This window comes from Polypterus senegalus, chromosome 3, assembly GCF_016835505.1.
Source record: "Polypterus senegalus isolate Bchr_013 chromosome 3, ASM1683550v1, whole genome shotgun sequence".
Taxonomy (NCBI): domain Eukaryota; kingdom Metazoa; phylum Chordata; class Cladistia; order Polypteriformes; family Polypteridae; genus Polypterus; species Polypterus senegalus.
In genome coordinates this window covers 10,595,178-10,611,146 of record NC_053156.1, presented here as the reverse complement: position 1 = coordinate 10,611,146, position 15,969 = coordinate 10,595,178, and the positions used below count along the sequence as shown (strand labels likewise).

The window sequence follows — 15,969 nt, the reverse complement described above, 5'->3', positions numbered from 1 at the left end:
TGGCCCTGCCACTCTGCTGTCTACTAACGACTTCTCATTTCCAGGCTTCTGGCATGACAGAGGCGATGCTGGACCCGCAGTGCACCTCCTCGACACCTTCAGAGAAGCCCCAGCAGCCTTGGAGAAGGGGGGGCCTGCAGAGAAGAAGGGGGCGTCCGCCTTCCAAGTTCTTGAGGCAGATTGAGCACAAGTACTTCACGCAGCTCGTTCCACAGGCCGTCCCACCAGGTAGGTGGCAGGACTCCTGGCCCATTGGCTGGTAGTGGCGCCACTCTGAGCCCGTTTTTGTTTTTCTCAATTGCAGACATGACAGGGGGCTGGTGGTGGATCCAAGGCCAAGAGGAGATCACAGCTCTGCTCCAGGCGCTGCATCTGCGAGGCATTAGGGAGAGGGTGCTTCACAAACATCTCACCAAGCACGCCGAGTACCTGAGGGAGATCTGCAACCGGCCCAAGAGTGGTATGTACTGATGGCCCGGCTGGGCTGTCCATTGTGCTTGGCTTGTCTTAATCATGTGTTTGGACCTTGTCTCCTAGACCCCATCTTTCACAAAGCCGCTGATGAAGATGGCCAGGTGTCACATGATGCTGTGCTGCAGTGGTCGGTGACCCAGAGGGCACTGGCTGTGGATCTCGAGGTGCTTCGTTGGGTTGAGGACCTTGAGCAGAGGGTTTTTGCTTCGGATTTGCAAGTAAAGGTAAAGACCCTTTATATAGAATCTGTCGAGCGAGGGGTGTGTCGGACCCTCGTCTGCCTCCCAGTGTGGTGCATTGTTGCGTAGGATTACTTGGGTGAGCTGTCCTGTCTACGGTTACCAGTCGGGCGCCGAATGCCAACAGAGCGTGCCGAGATGTCAGTTGTTTTGGGCACTCTGTGTTCTGCACCAGAGTCCCTGTCCCCACCAGGAAAATGATTAGGCATGGGGACCTTAAGGGTGGGTGATTGACCCCTACACACTAGATGGGAAATTTGGGGGTGAAATCCCTACGACGTAACGGTCCGACTCCGCTGGGATGCTTGGGGTGCATCAAGTGCTGTCCCAGAGAACTGCACTGCCCCGTCTGGCACAGTTACCGTGTGTGTGTGTGTGTGTGTGTGTGTGTGTGTGTGTGTGACAGAGATCAGGCTGGCTCGTCATGCAGCCATTCTGCCAGTCCTCGTGACGGCCTTCATTTCTCCAACAGGGTTGGACATGTCCAGAGCCCGACTCCGTCAGAGAAGACCTGCGTTACTTCGAACACCACGTCGAGCCGCTGGATGACTGGATTATCAAGACCAAAAAGGAGGTGCTGGACTATCTTCGAGTGCCCACCCATCCACTGGATCTGGCTGTCCAAAGGCTGGCAGCGCTTGAACGCAACATTGAGAGGCGCTACCTGAAGGAGCCGCTGTGGAACGTCAATGACGTCATCCTGGATAAAGCAGTGACACTGACGGGCCAAGACACCGATGTGACCGCCGGCCTTGAGAGGTACGTGGTGGCTTCTTGGGCTACATGACGTCTGCCTTGCTCAGCTCTGGGTGGTGACCGGCTTGATGGGTGCAGACGTGGGTCCTCAGCTTTGGGAATTTTATGTTGTTAGTTTCGAGCAGGGCATGACTGCACGGCTGAGGGTCTGGAGGCAGAGTGTGGAGCGATGTCGAAGTGGGGCTCAGCTGGCGCTGTGCATCCTGCAGCTGGAGCGGACCATTGCCTGGGAGCGCTCGGTGGTCAAAGTGGTAAGTGTCTTCGGCCGCGGGTCGCTCTTAAACCCACGCTGGTCTTGTAAGCTAACGGGCCCCATCTCGTGTTGGCAGACGTGCCTGATGTGCCGCAAGGGGGACGACGACGAGTGCCTCCTACTGTGCGACGGCTGTGACCGCGGCTGCCATACCTACTGCTTGCGGCCCAAGATTGTTGCTGTGCCAGAGGGCGACTGGTTTTGCCCCGTTTGTGTGGCAAAGGCAAGTAGGCGACGCCATCCCGCCTCGTCATCCACTTTTCGCCAGTTCTGCTGACCGCTTTTCATCTTTTACAGGCAAATGGTGAATCACCCAGAAAAAAACTGCAGCGTAGCCACAGGCGGAAAAAATGTTACGATGGCTTCACGTCGGGCAGCTCAGAGGACGAGGACGGCCCCAGGCGTGGCAGCGGCAGCTCTCGGAGGCGCGAAAACCCCTACTCCCGTTTCTCAGTGGACTATGGATCCTCCCCAGCCAAACGCCGGAGGATGAGCACCCGCAACCAGCCGGACCTGACCTACTGCGAGTAAGTGGCACGGGTGGGTGATGTCGAGTTGTGACGGGGGGCTTGTGCGATACGCCTAACACGGCCTTGTGCGTGCAGGATTATCCTAATGGAGATGGAGTCGCACGACGATGCCTGGCCCTTCCTGGAGCCCGTCAATCCCCGCCTGGTGCTGGGCTACAGGAAGATCGTCAAGAACCCCATGGACTTTCTGACGATGCGCGAGAAGCTGCTGCGTGGCGGGTAAGACGTGCTGCTTGGGTGTTGTGGTGGTGGACGTTCTTTCTCTCTTCACGGTGCCTCGACTAAGTGCCCATCCTGCTCCTTCCTCTTGCCCAGGTACTGCAGTTGTGAAGAGTTTGCCGCCGACGCGCAGCTGGTCTTTGACAACTGTCAGCTCTTCAACGAGGACACGTCCGCAGTTGGCATGGCGGGTCACTCACTGCGCAAGTTTTTCGAGAGCCGCTGGCTTGAGTTCTACCAGGGAAAAGGGCAGGACAAGTGACGATGGCACTGCCGTGCCCAGGGGACTGCTGTGCAGATACTACTGCTGGAGGCCGAGGGCGGCCTTGTAAGGTGGATAGCGTTAATATAGCGCCTGACTGACAGACCGTCGGCTGGCTGCTTTATCTATCTGTATATAAGATGAGAAGTCGTCACGTCGCGTCACGTCACGTGGTGCCAGGGTTATTTAATAGCAATAGTCACGTCTAGAGGCCAGTAGATGACGAGGCACCAGCCACACGTGGCTCTGGGATCACGAGGTCTCTGACTTTTCTATTAGCAGGCGTGGTGTTCTCGTGCATTTTTAATAATGTACAGTTTTTGTGACTTAAATTTATTCCTTTCTATATTTTTAGGACCAATATATCGTTTTTAAAGAAGTTTAAGCCCGTTGTTCTAATGTAACAGCCATGCATCTGTAGATCGTACTGTGAGCTGAATAAAGTCATCCAGTAGAGCAACGGCGTGTCTGTGGCTCCGTCCCACGTCTCTCTTTATTTAGGGCACAGGGGGCACCGGACTGGCATCCATCCCAACACACCAGTGGTGTTCAGCGTGGCTTACTGTGCAGGTCAACACTCCCACCCTCTCCGTGGCTGGCCATTTGGGGTCTAGGCACTACAGGTGGGCTTCGGTTTAATCCAGTCTGCCCTCATTCGTACCACCCAAACAAATGGTGGGCAGGAGCTGGTGTGGCCAATACAGAGTGGTTTTCACGTGGCACAGGCTGTGGATTGTAGGTTCAAATTCTACGACTGGCACGGTGTGGCGTTTGGGAGTCTCAGTTGTTACTGAAAGGAGGAGTCGGTGGATTTTCTTCTTGTTTTATTACAAAAAAAAAAAAAAATTGACAAAAGAAAACAGACTGTCTATGAAACACAAAACCGTACAAAACTAAAACATTTTCCTTTTTTGACATTTTGTACAAATTTAAAGCAAAGAAAAAAAGAACAAAAAAAAACAAAGCAGGCAGAAGTCCTGAACACACGCGGCAGCACTGGCAGCGTGTCCAAGGCCACTCATGGTGTGGGGGTTGGGGTGTGTGTGTCACCTCAACCAGCCGCGGACGAGGCCCCCTGTCACCCGGACGTAGCAGCAGTAGCAAAGTGAAACGAGGGGTTACACCGTCCCCGTGGAGATCAGGCTTGGTCAGCGGTTCACAGTTTCAAGTTGCCGATGTCCTTCATGCGGCCAGCACGTGTCCAGCTGGCCCAAGTATGGATTCTCCGTCAGAGAGCAGAGCGCAGCGCAGAGCTCGATGGCTTCAGCATCTTTGGTTATAAATATGGGTTGGGGGCGGCCATGGCGCCGTGGGTGTCGTATTGCAGAATCGAAAGCTTTTCAAAATGCAGGCAGAGGTGTGTCTGTATAAATAAAGAGGAGGGAGGGGCACCGGGGTGGGGTGGGAGGGGCCGGGCAGCAGCCTGGTGTCCACCCTGTGGGCGGGTCTTAACGTCTCTCCTAAATATTAAAACAAACAAACAAACAAAAAGCACAATAAAGAGTCTCACGTGAACAGGAGCCAATGAGCAAAGCAGCAGTGGAGGCCCCGCCCACTGATTGTCTCCTCTCCGCCCCTTTGGCGCTCTCACCAATTGCTTTTAAGCCCTGATTTGGTTATTTTAGTGTTTTAACGTTTTCTTCTCAAAAGAATAAAAAAAATAGTTTTCCTCTAGAACCTCGTAAAATGCCAGGGTGAGAATTCTGTACAAAATTGCTGTAACGCAGCTACGAAAAAAGTCAAAAAGGTTTGCATATTTTACATATAAAAAAAAAAAAATAAAAATAAAAAGGTTAAAAATAAAAAATGCGCACGCATCTGTCGTCCAGGGCCTTCGTCCAGTTAGCTTCACTTGCCATGCTGGTAAGAATAGGCGCCATGCTCGGAAGCTGTTTCTATAGCAACGGAGGCCTGTGTTGGCGGCTGCTGCCCGCTGCTGTCCTGCAAACACATGATTAAAAACCGTGAGCACTGTGGCGGGCAGGCGGCCCCCTCGGCACGCTCGTGAATCCGAGTCCTCACCTCGACGGGCACACTCGACGAAGGCACCGCTGTGTATTGTGGGATGTAGGCCCCTTGCATAGCTGTGGTGGCTGGCAGGTACTGAGAATCAACAAGAGGACAGGTTGTTAAGTATCCCCCCCACACCTTCTGTGTGCCCACCTAACCCGCCCAACCTGCCCTGCCACTTACCGTCCCACCGCTGCTGATTGACAGGTGGCTCAACTGCTGCGTTAGGGGGGCCATCAGCGAGGCCGGCTGGATAGACATGTGGTGGTCAAGCGCAGGGGTCAGCACCGCGCCCTGCTGAGGAGAGTGTGAGGGGCACAAATGAGCCGAGACGCAATGTGGCAGCCCTGCCCGGTAACCCCCACCCCGGCCCGAGTGGGCACTTACAGCAGGCTGCATGAGGTAAGACTGGTGATGCATCCAGGAAGGGCCGTGCACCTGTGAGGAGACAAAGAGGCATCAGGCCCACTGCCCACTTCAGCCCTGGCACTCCCCATGCCCTGGGAAAGAATAGCTCACCTGGTAGGATGACACTGGCGAGTGAAGGTACGGTGGCATGGATGTCTGTGTAATCATCCGGTTTGGTGCAATGCCATAGGCGGAGTAAAACCTGATGGGGGCAAAAAAAAAAAAAAGGGACAGCACCCACAATGAGAAGTGCCTGCCAGTTTGATGCCAACCTGCCTGGCCTCCCTCCAGTGTCACTTACCCATTCTGTAAAGCTGGCGTGGGGTCATAGGTCAGAGTCATTCCTGCCTGTAGAGGGAGAGAGATGGATAGGGCAGAGGGTGAGCAGCTGGGCCAACACAGCTCAGTGCGGGTGCCCACCTGGCACACAGCTTACCGTTTCTCCGTCCCGAGGCCACGGCCGCCCGTTCTGCAAGTACCTGCTCGGGTTCTGCCTCTTCTTCTGGCCGCCATCTGCAAACTTGCAAAGCAAAGGCTCACTGGGAACTGAAGAAGAAAGAGATGGTGGCATTTAGTGGGCTCAGAATTCAGGCTGCCCTGAAGTGGGGCGGGGCGCGGGGCACCCACCTGGCACGCCCGGAGGCGTCTTGATGTATTTGCCGTTAAAGTGCTGGATGATGGCGTCGCATTTTTCGGTTGATTCCATCCTGTAAAAGAGACGAGACAAGTTGGGGCGCGCGTGCGTTTGGGACCCTGCGAGGCGACGCTCTCTCCATGTCGTGGCCCGTCCTACCTGGCAAAACCCACCCCTCGACTGGTCCCATTGGCATCTCGGAGGATACGGGTGGAGATCACCTGCCCAAATGGCTTCAGCATCCCTTCCAGCTCCTGCTCGTCCATCGACACGGGCAGGTTGGAGATGTACAGGTTGGTGGGGTCCTGCTCCTGTTGCTGTGGATGAAGAGGACACCCAGTTAGCCGCCAAGGGCCGCTGCCCTCCAGACCACCACCCGACTCGAGGGTCTCACCTTGGCCATCTGTGCCTGCACACCGCTGGCCTTGAGGGCGTTGACGGCCTTCTGCGCGGCACCGGGGCTGTCGAAGTCCACAAAGCCGTAGCCTAAAAGACAGCATGTGGTCAGTGAGGAGGCGGCAGCTCGGACCCCCACCGCCCGGACCCTCGCTCAGCACACACTTACCTTTGCACTTGTTGGTCGTTTTGTCGAGAATGGCTTTCGTTGAGACGATCTTACCATAGCTGCAAAACACAAAAGGTCACAGCTGAGAGGGTGCGGGTGGGCCGCGTCTAGCGCCTTTGACAGGGAGCTGGCTGGCAGTGCCCTCCGCAAAACTGCTGCCACACAAGGGGGGAGGGGGCTGAGACGTCAAAGGGCAACAAAAAGCCCGACGGCGGGATGGCACCCAAATACTCGGTGCCACAAAGGGGTGGCGAACGCCAAAACTGCCGCCATCTTGAAGTTGGGGTCTACCAAATGAGAAACCAAGAAAGTGTGCCATACTCACGGCTGGCAAAGCTTCACCAGATCCTGGTCGCTTGTGCCCGGGTGAAGGCCCCGAATGTACAAGTTGGTTTTGCTCAGCTGCTCTGCCCCTCCACTGCTGCTGCTGTTGCCGCTGCTGGTGGTGCTGGGACTGGGGGGGGGCATTTGCTGGCTGGACACATAGCCCTGCTGGAGAGAAGAAGGGGGGGGGGACCAGAAATGAGCAACCTGGCACCATGGGACTTGAACCAATGAGAGGCCCTTTACACTGCCAGCCTTGTGCCTTCAACCTGACAGCTATGGCCAAAGACCACTGTTGGCATCACACCAGTGTCACCTTGCACAGCCCTTCATAAGGCACTGACTGGCGAGCTTAGCTGCTCACACCCTGGTGGAGCTCTGCCCAGAATTCAAGGCGCCCCAACGACCGGCGGTGCGTCTGCAGATACTCTGGGGCATGCTGGGATACGATGAGGTCCATTCACGCCTGCCGTCATCAGCCTTTAGGGCCACGAGGGCACCAGAGAAATGAGAGGGGCAGTGGGCACTGCCAAGCTAACAGAGGAAGGTCACCTCGGGAAGGACAAGTGGCGTAGTCGGTGGGATGTCAAGCAGCAGATCTTCTGGGCATCACGTGGAGGCCTTCTTAAGAAGCTGGCCCTCGCCCACACGGTGGGGTCCTGCAGCAGGTAAGGGCACCCAAACTCCGTCTGACTTGGAACTCTCTGTGGTCCAAAATTGAAGAGATGCCAACGTCACACACGCCAATAAGACATCCAAGCCATGTGCCTCAAGGAGGGGGCTGGAGACCGCAGCCCACCCGCTCGGCTTTAAATCTACTGCACTGCCAGGCCTCGTGTCCAATGACCGCTGGGCGACCCCCCAAAACCCTGCATGATGCCATCTGTGGAAAGCAGCACAACAAACCCCGACTGTCGCTTCCCAGTAAGGGTCCAAAATTTAGCATTCAGGGGGCTTTTTTTTTTTTTTTTTAAATGAAATTTATGAGGAAGAGAGGACGAAAATCGGAAAAAGGGTGAGGTGTGGAAACAATGAGGGGGCCAGGTTGGCAGACTGTGGCTCAGCTGGGGGCACACAGAGGAGATGGCAGTGGAGACAAAGTCAGAGAAGCACATCGGCGTGAAGGACCGCTGAAACTGGCGAAAGGTCTGAGATGCGAGGGGGGGTACGAACGGGCGGGGGTACGAACGGGCGCGGGCACAGCGAGTGACTTTCATGGCAGAGTAGACCACCAACACGTGAGGTGTGAATGAACGGGTGGGGGACGCGAGACGAGGTCGGGAGGGGAAGGCGCTATATAGCCAGTAAATCCATTAAGGTGCCAACAGGCTGGGAAGACAGGGGGCGTGACTGCTAACGGACTTGACTCCGCCCCTCGAGGGCACCCCGCCCACCCCGTATAAACGCAGAGCATCCACAGAGCCTGGCGTCTTCTCTTGATGTGATGCCCAAATTCTCTTTTTTGGTCTTCCCGCTTCAGGTGGCACACTGAGGTGCCTCATTTTCGTCATTTTGTTTGAATTAAACAAGGATGTCACCCAGCTGGCACCGCGGGCAATAGATATATGACCGATGGAGACTGACCGCTATCAAGGACAGGTGCCCAGGTGTGTGTGCTTTGAACCAGCAGCTCGGGCGTCTCGTGGGGTTTGCTTTAAGTGACACACGTGGCGGTTTGACAGAGGGGCAGTTTGAGACGAGGCGCCCAGTGCTCTGAGGTCACGTCCAGTCAGACCACCGTTGTCGTCGTCGTTGTCTTCGTCTTCATTCTGCTCTCGGCTCTTCAGACGTCTGCTGCTCGTGGTTTTCCTTCTTTGCCATCGCGGAAGCGGAGCTCTGAGTACGAGTGAAGACGCCGGAGTGGATCAGACAACGAAGACTCGTCTGACATGGCGGTGCCCCCAGTCCTCCTCTTTGTAAGTCTGAGAGACCACGGGCATTGCTGCCCCCGCACCCACCAGGCAAGGTGTGAGGTGTCACCGGCCCAGAAGGCAGAAGGACACTGCGGCCACTCAGGGCACTTCAAAAAAAAAAAAAGGAGACAGCCCTGCAGCCACTCATTACAACGGGCACTGCCCGGATACACTGCAGAGTCCTCTCAAACTGCGCCATGCCACAGATGCGGCCACCTCACCTTTCTCTTCTTTCCCGGCTGCATGGCAAGGATTAGAAGGACAGGTGAACCGCCCGAGTCGATCGATTTGTCAAGAAAGTTAGGATATAGCAGGTTGGATGATGGATGGATGGACGGACGGATGGAAGAATGCACTGCGGACCACCCACGTCCCCTCACAACTCTTAAATGTAGTCCTCTGAGACTCCAAAGTCAGGCCTTGTGGGACAGCAGACCCCCATGGTGGAGTAGCTATGTGTCTTGAAGGTCACGTCTGGGTGTTTGGACCTCACGAGAGCATTACCCAGAGTGCTGTGCTCCGAGTGACAGGGCCAGCAGGGGCGGAGTCAGATGCTAAGTGTCAGCCTATCAGACTGGGTGTGTCCTGACAGACATGGGGTGGGAGGAGTCAGAGGCCCAAGGGTTAGCCTATCAAAAGAGAGGTTTGCTGACAGACATGGGGTGGGAGGAGTCAGAGGCCCAAGGGTTAGCCTATCAGACAGGGTGTTTGCTGACAGACATGGGGTGGGAGGAGTCAGATGATAAGCCTATCAGATGAGACGTTTGGCGACAGCATGCGAGTCCTGCCTGTGTGTGCACTCGGGTCCTAATTCGGGATCCTGAGGTGGTCCGCCGTGTGGTGGGTGCAGCCTCTCCCTGTACATTCTCGCCCACTAGAGGGCAGCACGGCTCTTGATCAATAAATAGATAAAGTAACGAACATCAAAATGAGCCAACTGAATAAAGAAGCCTCTCAGCCTCTAACTCATAACTGCCTTGAATATCCCGCCCCGCCCACATTTAGCCCCGCCCACAAAGGCCCTACAGCGCCAGGTTCTTGGACCAAGCAGCCTGGCCAATGGCTGCCAGTTTAACGCTGACCGAGCGAGGAAGGAGCTGCAGAGAATCAGCGGACAGCGAGGGGGCGCCAGGAGTGAAGGTCCACGTCGGTCTTAGAGGAGTCGTCTCACAGCCAACACGGTGGGGTCATCGGTGGGTCTGCTGCTCCACTGCCAGTTTGGCCGCCGCGCTGCCACAAAGCGACGTCCTCAGCCGTCCTTCAGACTTTAAAGGAAATCGTAAAAGACGAGAAATGCAAAGAGCCAAACGCGCACCACCAAATTCAACTCTGACAGGGTCAAGAAACGGCAGAGAAAAGTGGATGTGAGGAGAGCCGGGAGGGCAGTGGTGGCCCAGAAGTCCTTTGGATCCTGCAGCCATGCCCACCTTTCTGCTGGACCCTGGCATAGATCCACAATGGCCTGACGCCATTGAGACGACGCTTCACCCTTCCTCTCTACGTACCTCACAACATGAAGGTGGTCATCAGGGAAAGCCCACCCACGGCTGGCGCTCATTCGCTGTGTTTCCTAATAAGGAGTTGGTACACGGGGGTCTGACGTGGCAGCATTTGATGTCCTTACGAACTCAGGTGACGCACCTCAACGAGGACACTTGGCAGCACTTCACAATTCAACCAAGTTGGTGGTCTTTCCAAATCGCCACCCTGCCCGCCACTGCACCTCACTCCGTGGCACACGCAGATGGGCACCGTGAGGACAGGCCCACTGGCGCCCTGACCACCGGACGCCCAACAACTCCCTGCTATAAACCCCTCGTCCCCAGAAGTGTTTATGTTTGTGTCACCATGACAGATGGGACCACTTAATCACAAAAACATCATCGGCAGCTGGCCGTGCCCGCCGCTTGTCAGATATTGCAGAACCAGCCGCATTGGCAGGGCACTTTATACCCCTGCAGCCCTAATGCAGACCACCTGTGCCACAGCCTGTTTAGTGGCTGCACGCCCCCTCGGACCCCCACACTGCATGTCTGCCCTCCACAAACTTCTCTTTTCTCCTCTCTGCCAACCTCAGATTTTCTCCCCAGTCCTCATTCTGGGATTCTGCCCACCACCCCTGGCCAGGACACTCCTGCGTGGGGGTCTCTCCGTCTCGTCACTAAAACAACCATAAAAGGACAAAGAAAATCCAGACCATGTTGGGAGACCCCCAGCCAGATGTGCCTCATTTTGTTTGTCACCGTGTGTGCCTCTCATCTGCCTACCCATTCAGGGCTAAGCCTAACTGGTGGCCGCCCGGCCACTTCGGGGACAGCTCTGCGGTGACAAGTGGGACTGAGTGGACAGCGGCCACCTCTTTTAGCAAATCCATCACAGAGCAGCATGGGATTGCCCAGCTGAGCTCCACCCCTCCTGACATGCCATGTAATGGGGGGAGGGGCCTTCATGTCACATGATAGCTTCAGTTGGTCACCCAGCTGTGTCCCCAAATGGTCATTAACATAACAGGACACTCAACGGACCCTCAGGGGCTGTGGAACTGCCAGGCCAAAGGAAGACATAACAAGACAAACAAGTGAACAGGGACACCTCCCGGGTGGGCCGCCACACAATTCACTGATGTAAGACCCCCCAGACCAGCTTGAGCAGCCACTCCTGAACTAATGGGTCACAAGTGGACCGTATTTTACACGTCGTCCCCCAATTCACTCGGACGTTTTCTGACGACTCGCATGCAAATCGGCCAGGAAATCCAAAAGATGTGAGGACATGAAGGGGTCCGCAGGGTGTGGCAGGGTCTGGAATCAGCGAGGCGTCAGGACAATCCAAAGCACAAGGTGATGGCAGGAGGTGACGGGACCCAGGAGTGAGCGGAGAATTTGAGGGGGGTGTCGGGACATGACGGGGTCCGAGAACACAAGGGGCATCAGGACGTGGTGCTCAATGAGGGCGCCAAGGGGGGCAAGACATCGCAGGGTCTGAGAATAAGTGAGGGGCCAAGGACATGATGGGGTCTTTGTGGGCGCAGGAGGTGATGGGGGGGTCTGGACGGTTCTCTCTGAATGTGGCCGAAGCTCTGCCAGTCTCCACGTGAAGCAACCTGCCAGACACGGGCACACCCTCACCTGTAGTGACCTGCCACAGGGCTCTGTGGGCACAGGAAGTGTAAAGGGGCTCTGAATTCCCACACACACTCAAGCCAACTGCACAAAACTCAAGGTGGGCACCCAGATATTGCAGCTGGGCACCCAGCTGGCAGGTGGTACACATGTGGCTCGGTGCCCGAGCAGGAGGCTGACATGAGGATCAGCCAAACAGGGGAGCAGAGCCTACTAGTGGTGACCAAGGGGAAGTGCACCAGTGACAGCCCTGCTCAGATGTGCCACTCTCTGGCAGCTGGGTCACAACACCAATGCCAGTGCCATCTCTACGTGTATGAAGGTGCTTAGAGGGCACCAAACCTGCACCCCCTCATGACGACCCTGACCTCCCAAACTCAGGCCGGCCATTAAAAGTTTGTGGGGCACTGAAGCCAATAGTCGCATCTTGAGGAGCACAGCAGGAGTCATGCCAGGTGTGATGCCAACTTGGGACACCCTCGTGGTTACAAAGCTGCCAATCCACCTAACACAATAAAAGTCACAAAGACACTCGGACCAACTTGAGACCCTGGAGCTGAGAGTCAGTGGCGCTAAGTGAGGTGCCAACACCATGCCGCCTCCTGACGGGCACCACAGTGAAGCCCCTTAAATAATCACACAGACCACCACATTCCTGTCACAGCTCAAGTGGCAGGTCACAGACACTCATGCCCAACGCCACATCATGATGAGGACCCTCTGCTGCCCCAGCCTGCCTGGTGGTCGACCACCTTGCTCCTGACACCATTAAAAATCTGACCAGTTTAATGGCCCAGTGCCAGTGAACAACACTGCAAGGCGCTTTAAGAAGCAATTCACAAAACTCCAGAAGAGAACCAGGGGACCAATGGCACTACAGGTGCCCGCGGTGCTTTTCATCTTAGACAGTCTCAACACTTTGGCAATTCTGCCACACTTAAAGCTGCCACGCTTCAAATTTGGAAAAATTACAAACACCTAAAGAACCCAGGGGGCATTTGGGCAAAGACAGTAAAATACAATGAAAAAAGGCCCACCGATGGAACATGGGAACCCAAGAGACTCAGATCCTTGAATCAGTCCGGAAAGTTCAATCGTACCCATCATCAGCAGTGCCAAGCAAGCACATGGCCCGCTCCTGCCAGGCTCCACTGCCCTCTAAAGGCAGAGCCCAGTCTGCTCAATGCCAGGCCCTGTCACTTATGCCCTTTTGCTGGCAGGTCCTCCTCCCCACGACTCCTTACTTGTCATCCACTCGCCATTCTGCCATCCTTTCCCTTGGTGCTCCTCGTCTACGGGTGACTGGCCCGGGCACTGACTCGGATGCCCACCTTCAACACCCCGAGGAGGCGCAGTGCTGCCCACACCCGTCGGGCAGGCAGATTCGCATGCGGCACGGGGTGTGTTTCCAAGCATTTTGCCCCAAATTCCTGAGCAGGTGAAGCCGGCGTTGTGCTGCGCCAAGCTGAGCCGCCACCCCTGCCGCAATGAGCCTATTGTTTGAGGCCTGCATGCTCCGAATTCCAGCCGGCTAATCTGTGCAATCTGAGCTGCTGCCAGCCGCCCGGAAGGGAGGCCTGTCGTCATACCGGGGGTGGCGTCATGTTACCTCTCTCTGGCACAGGACAAGCTAGAGTGGGCAGACAGCAGAGGAGAGGGGCACCTCACAGGCTCGACATCCCCACCACGCTGACCCCTCCGAGAGGCACGACCACCTGAACCTGCTGTGGGACAAGGCTGGCATTCAACACCCGCTCTGTCTGGTATGCTGGGACTGGCCCCCTGGCACCACCCCCGGCTTGTCTAACGTGCAGACGCTGAGCATCTGCCGGGCGACTTAGCAAACTGGCATGGTGAGGACACCCAAAGGGCAGCATCCCGTCCCCTCCATTCACCTCTGCAGAGAAACGCTCGCACTCCCTTATAGCGCCTTGCATGGCAGCCCTGAGCCTATCAATAAGACTACACGGGGCCCCCCCTTTAAAAATCAACGATTGCCACCCTCATTCGGGCTCCTATAGCGCCTTTCGTGAAAGACAAACGGATTATGAAGTGCCACTGTGTGCCCTACCAACAGAACTATATAGCGCCTTTAACACGAGAGCTGTCCTCACTAGAATCGGGGCTTCAATCGGAGCTGCTCCGGGCCGCCCTAGAAGCCCACCTCCCGTTTAATGATGACACATTTTATTTATATAGCGCCTTACCTAAGCATCTCATCGACAGATGGCAGTGCACCTTCAACAACGCTGCTGCAGCAAACTGGTCATATAGCGCCTTTGAGAACACAGCTGACCCACAGACCATATAGCGCCTTTAACACATGAGATCCCTCCACCCCGAGTCAGTCTATAGCGCCTTTAACAGCAGAGCAGGCCTCCTCTCTTATCATGCAGCGCCTTTACCACCTCTGCCCAGCGATGTACGCCGATATATACCATCGGACTCTATAGCGACTTTCACCGCACAGCCGACCTCCACCACATAACGGCTGGCAATCAAACTAAAGAGCGCTGACTACACGTCGCCGATCAGGCCCTATAGCGCCTTTCACCACACGCCCAGCACAAGGCGACATCCCGGGACTCCCCGCTGTCCTCGGCGGCTGTCAAGCCCGTCACTGCGGCCTGCACCCCGCTCCGCTCCCGCCCGTTCGGCTCCGCGGGAGGCGGGTGGGGGCCTGCAGCGCAGGCGGCTCCCAGCAACTCGCACCCGGCCTGCGCGTCAAGGACACGGCCACGGAGGCGGCGGCGGCGGCAGTGGAGACACCGGCGTCTTACCTTCTTACTGCTCCGGCCGCCGAAGCCGCAGTAGGGCGCGAGTCCTGCCCTCGGGGGCACGGAGAGCAGCATTTTCTGGAGCCGAGAGTTCGAGGCGCCGAGCGAGAGCCGGGACGGGGGTGACGTCACGAGGGATGGGTGTGGTGTGCGCGCGTGCGCGAGGGCGCGGGCGCGGGCAGGCGCGCGGCGGATGTGTCTGCCGGGTCTTAGAGTCCGCTGGGTGACGTGCGACGAGGCTGCTTGCGCCAGGCCGGCCGAGGAGCTGCGGCGCCATAGAGCGCCTTTCAGGTTTGAGGGGGTTAGCAGGGGAACCGTGATACTGGTGATCTCACAAGTTAAAAAAAAAAGTTGTCATGCTAAGTAAGGCGCTATAGAACAAAGAAATGACCAAAAGCTTGACCTGGACCTTCTGCATTGTCAGCGCTGACTGAACCTGCACGTCTGTGCTTCTGTAAAGCGTCTGTCGTGGTAGAAATCCCGAAATCGAACTGGCGACCCCTACTGGCAGTATCCCTTTATTAGACAGCTTGATAAATAGCTAAGAAAGGCACTATATGATAGATAGATAGATAGATAGATAGATAGATAGATAGATAGATAGATTGGAAAGGCGCTATATAACAGATAGATATCAAAGGAGCTATACAATAGATAGATAGATAAATAGATAGATGGATAGATAGATGTGAAAGGCGCTATATAATAGATAGATAGATAGATAGATAGATAGATAGATAGATAGATAGATGTGAAAGGCGCTATATAACGGATATTTTTGTCCCCAGAGGGACATTTGGCGAATGCCGTTGAACACGAAGTGGCGAGCGGTGTTCTTATGCCGGACTCCCGCTGAGGGGCGCTCGTTTCCATTCGTCGACCGGTCGTGACGGGGCCCTCACCTCCTCGTTTTAAGCGCGGTGTGTCCGTTTGGGTCGATGCACATCTTCTTATCTATCGCCTTTCTAGGTGTGCGTTGTACGGAAAATGAAATGTGAACAAAGGGACATTCCATAAAGCAGAGTTATCGATTCGAGGAACAGCGCCCCCTGATGTAAAAGAAGCGAAAGACAAGGACCTCAAGTTTAAATGGACGAGAGGAAGACTTGAGTTCGGGGGGCGTCGGATTAAAATGCCCGTTGGAATGAAATGCGTCGACCCCCGAAGCGCACGCTCGGACACACGCACACTCGAGCTCACGCACGCTCGGACACACGCACGCATTCCACGGCAGTGACGACATTACACCCGGGTACTCCACTAACCGCCCCCACACACACACACTTCCCCCGCCCTCTCCGGGACGCCGCTGGACTTCCTGCCAGCAGCGCTGAATTTTTGACCCCTGTCTGATTGTCTGTCTGTCTGTCTGTCTGTCTTCATGAGCTGCGGCTTTTCTTTCCAGATGTTGTCTGTGTTGTTGCCTCTGGGTGGCTCTTCGCTGGGGTCGGTGGGCGGGATCAAGGAAGTCACCTTCGGGACC

At 55.8% G+C, this 15,969-nt stretch overlaps 2 protein-coding genes across 7 annotated transcripts in view; one reads left to right on the top strand and one right to left on the bottom strand.

Moving 5' to 3' along the window:
- baz2a (bromodomain adjacent to zinc finger domain, 2A) overlaps nucleotides 1-3,193 on the top strand; it is a 49,388-nt gene extending 46,195 nt beyond the window's left edge. For both annotated transcript variants that reach the window (XM_039746566.1, XM_039746567.1), the window contains exons 21-29: nucleotides 45-228; nucleotides 305-460; nucleotides 538-698; nucleotides 1,186-1,472; nucleotides 1,585-1,720; nucleotides 1,799-1,945; nucleotides 2,020-2,249; nucleotides 2,328-2,471; nucleotides 2,568-3,193. In XM_039746566.1, the coding sequence (XP_039602500.1) occupies nucleotides 45-228; nucleotides 305-460; nucleotides 538-698; nucleotides 1,186-1,472; nucleotides 1,585-1,720; nucleotides 1,799-1,945; nucleotides 2,020-2,249; nucleotides 2,328-2,471; nucleotides 2,568-2,733 (1,611 nt within the window). In that variant the 3' untranslated portion in view covers nucleotides 2,734-3,193. The remainder of the gene's footprint in view (nucleotides 1-44; nucleotides 229-304; nucleotides 461-537; nucleotides 699-1,185; nucleotides 1,473-1,584; nucleotides 1,721-1,798; nucleotides 1,946-2,019; nucleotides 2,250-2,327; nucleotides 2,472-2,567) is intronic.
- A 351-nt stretch (nucleotides 3,194-3,544) lies between these two features.
- On the bottom strand, nucleotides 3,545-14,649 carry LOC120524814 (RNA-binding motif, single-stranded-interacting protein 2-like). Of its 5 annotated transcripts, none has more exons than XM_039746569.1 (13): nucleotides 14,490-14,649; nucleotides 6,676-6,839; nucleotides 6,351-6,409; nucleotides 6,180-6,271; nucleotides 5,945-6,102; nucleotides 5,779-5,858; nucleotides 5,588-5,697; nucleotides 5,453-5,499; nucleotides 5,263-5,353; nucleotides 5,131-5,181; nucleotides 4,927-5,040; nucleotides 4,756-4,836; nucleotides 3,545-4,674 (listed from the first exon to the last, which is right to left on the bottom strand). In XM_039746569.1, exons 1-13 carry the CDS (start codon nucleotides 14,559-14,561, stop codon nucleotides 4,582-4,584), a joined length of 1,212 nt encoding a protein of 403 aa, XP_039602503.1. In that variant the 5' UTR covers nucleotides 14,562-14,649; the 3' UTR covers nucleotides 3,545-4,581. The 5 variants fall into 5 exon arrangements, with proteins under 5 accessions (XP_039602503.1, XP_039602506.1, XP_039602504.1 ...); XM_039746572.1 differs by having other exon boundaries at nucleotides 4,927-5,037; XM_039746570.1 differs by having other exon boundaries at nucleotides 4,927-5,037; nucleotides 6,676-6,842; nucleotides 14,490-14,648.
- Between the last annotated feature and the right edge of the window lie 1,320 nt (nucleotides 14,650-15,969).